Below are 2100 nucleotides of genomic sequence, written 5' to 3'. Positions count from 1 at the left end.
CCCCTTTACTGAAAGCGATCAAATCTGAGACTCTTCATGTTGAGCTACATGAAGACAATAAAAATATAATAAAAAAGTCCAGGGTTGTTTATATTCCATTCAGTGCTGAACTGGTGTTCAAATCAAATTTTATTAGTCAAATACACAGTCATACAAAGTACAACATGCAGTGAAATTCCTGTGTCCTGGGGCTGCGGATGTAGCCGCACCAGGAAGAAACCAAAAAGACAAAAAGACCGTGAAAATACGTACATCAGGGACAAGAGGGGAAAAAAGGAAACAGGTATGCAGGGGAGAGACGATGTTTGGGTTTGGTGCCTCCAATTTCAGAGACAGTCTAAATGTCTGTCACTCATCACCAGGTCTGTCAATTTCTTGTTAAAGAGCCGTGAGCTTCTCCAAGATTTTATCCATGTTGCGTTGAGAGTTCCATGAAAACAGTCTGAGTACTCACAGCTCTTCCCATTGCTTCGATCGTAGTGGCCATTTTTGCTGGGTTTTGAACAGCTGTGTCGTATTCGTGATGCCCGTTGCCTGGTGGCATTGACCAGCCAAACATCTGAGGGGAGTCAGGAGGGGTCCATTGAGGTCCAGCCGCAGAATTGCCCACAGCATGAGAATAGTGGGCCTGATTATTTGCACCCATTCTCATTGAATTTACCTGGTGCTGGGTGTACTGCTCCCTGAACGGGGGCTGTCTCTCTCCCTGAAACTGAAGGGGACAAGGGGACTGTCAGTAAAACGAGAATAGTTGTTTTAAATTATTGGCATTACACTTTTTTAAATACAGTCAAATACCCTAATAATGACAGAATCATAAACAATTCTGATTAATAATAGGAGATACTTACATGAAGTGGGACATCCTGATTCACATGCTGAAGATGTGAACTCCTCCTAAACTTACTCCGTTTGTTTTGAAACCAGGTTTTAACCTAAAATGGAAGAAAACAGAAAACATTTCATGAGTACAATGGACCCAAAATTCAATTTCTTATGTTGTAGTAAATTGAAAGACACTCACCTGTTTGTAGGTCAGCCCTGTCATCTCTGCCAACTGTTTCATCTCTCCTGGCTCATGGTAATGTTTCACATTAAACTGATGGACAAGAATATCCAACTGTCTCTCTGTGAACACCACCCGGGCCTTTCCTTTAGGTTTCTCTGGAGCAGTGCTGGGATGGTCCAGAGTGGCAGTGATGTTGCCATCCTGGCTTCTTGGGACAGCAAAATCTTGTTTCTGCTCTGAGAAAGAGCTGGAAACTGTCTCAGAGGTAGCAAAGGTTTTGTTGCCCATCTCCTTTCTTAGAGCAGTCTCTGCCCATATAGAGAGTTCTTCCAAGGAAAGACTCCCTTCAAGCCCGCTGCCTGAACTCCACGAGTCTGTGAGGGTAAAGACACAAGAGGCCAAGTAAGAACAAGTCTATATGGTCCACATGGGTCAGTTGCTGATATGTTTTGGCACGATTGACTTTGTAACAGAAATAATAAAAAAGGGAATATTGATGAGTTTTAAACACAACAGTTTCACACAAACTTGGGGAAAAAAGTGGTCAGATATTTGTAGTGTGTTTCTCTTCTGAGACAGCAGGAAAAAAAGTTTTTAAAAAGGTAAATTGCTGAGCCTGAAACACAACAGTTTCCCAAAAAAGTGGAATATTTGTACATTATTCAGAACCAAGAGTGACTTCTGCCATCAGGACTTACAACACAGAGTGAAAGAGTATTTTTGCAAGTTGTCTTAGATGTTAGCCAACTCTGTTCATGTAGCTCACCAGGCAACAATGCTGAGTACATACCTGGAGAAAAGTGCATCCCATAATCTTCCATCTTTGAAATCCCAGTGATTAAAACAGGAAAGCTGGAGAAAGTATCTCTGCTGAAAGAGCTCCAAACCAAGCAGGAAGGTGAATTAAGACTTAAGAGCAATTCTCCTGGGCTTTTAAAGAGGTTTGTGGGTGTGGGCAGGAATGTGGGGGGTTGAGCTTCTTCCTTTGTGAGCCACTTTACCCTACCAAGTTTCTACCAACTGGCATCATTTACATTTCTTTAAAATGCTGTTTCTGAGGTCTGAAAACAGAAAGTACAGTTAGAAAGCAG

The 2100-nt window shown here is 42.1% G+C and overlaps 1 protein-coding gene across 1 annotated transcript; it reads right to left on the bottom strand.

Moving 5' to 3' along the window:
• Positions 1–406: 406 nt before the first annotated feature.
• LOC148101271 (uncharacterized) lies at positions 407–1830 on the bottom strand. The gene is made up of 4 exons (XM_087845494.1): positions 1800–1830; positions 1025–1383; positions 852–935; positions 407–712 (listed from the first exon to the last, which is right to left on the bottom strand). Exons 1-4 carry the CDS (start codon positions 1828–1830, stop codon positions 407–409), a joined length of 780 nt encoding a protein of 259 aa, XP_087701620.1.
• Between the last annotated feature and the right edge of the window lie 270 nt (positions 1831–2100).

The sequence above is a fragment of the Neolamprologus brichardi genome, chromosome 9, assembly GCF_056152115.1.
Source record: "Neolamprologus brichardi isolate AB-2024 chromosome 9, ASM5615211v1, whole genome shotgun sequence".
Lineage (NCBI taxonomy): Eukaryota > Metazoa > Chordata > Actinopteri > Cichliformes > Cichlidae > Neolamprologus > Neolamprologus brichardi.
Note: the sequence above shows the minus strand (reverse complement) of the source record. Positions and strands in the feature narration are given on the sequence as shown.

Bases quoted from the DNA above. Each gene is read 5' to 3' on its own strand.
- LOC148101271 (XM_087845494.1), bottom strand. From the start codon at position 1,830: ATGGAAGATTATGGGATGCACTTTTCTCCAG. The intron at 1,384-1,799 runs GTATGTACTCAG...TTACCCTCACAG, and splicing joins TGGGATGCACTTTTCTCCAG to ACTCGTGGAGTTCAGGCAGC. The intron at 713-851 runs GTAAGTATCTCC...TGTCCCCTTCAG, and splicing joins ATCAGGATGTCCCACTTCAT to TTTCAGGGAGAGAGACAGCC.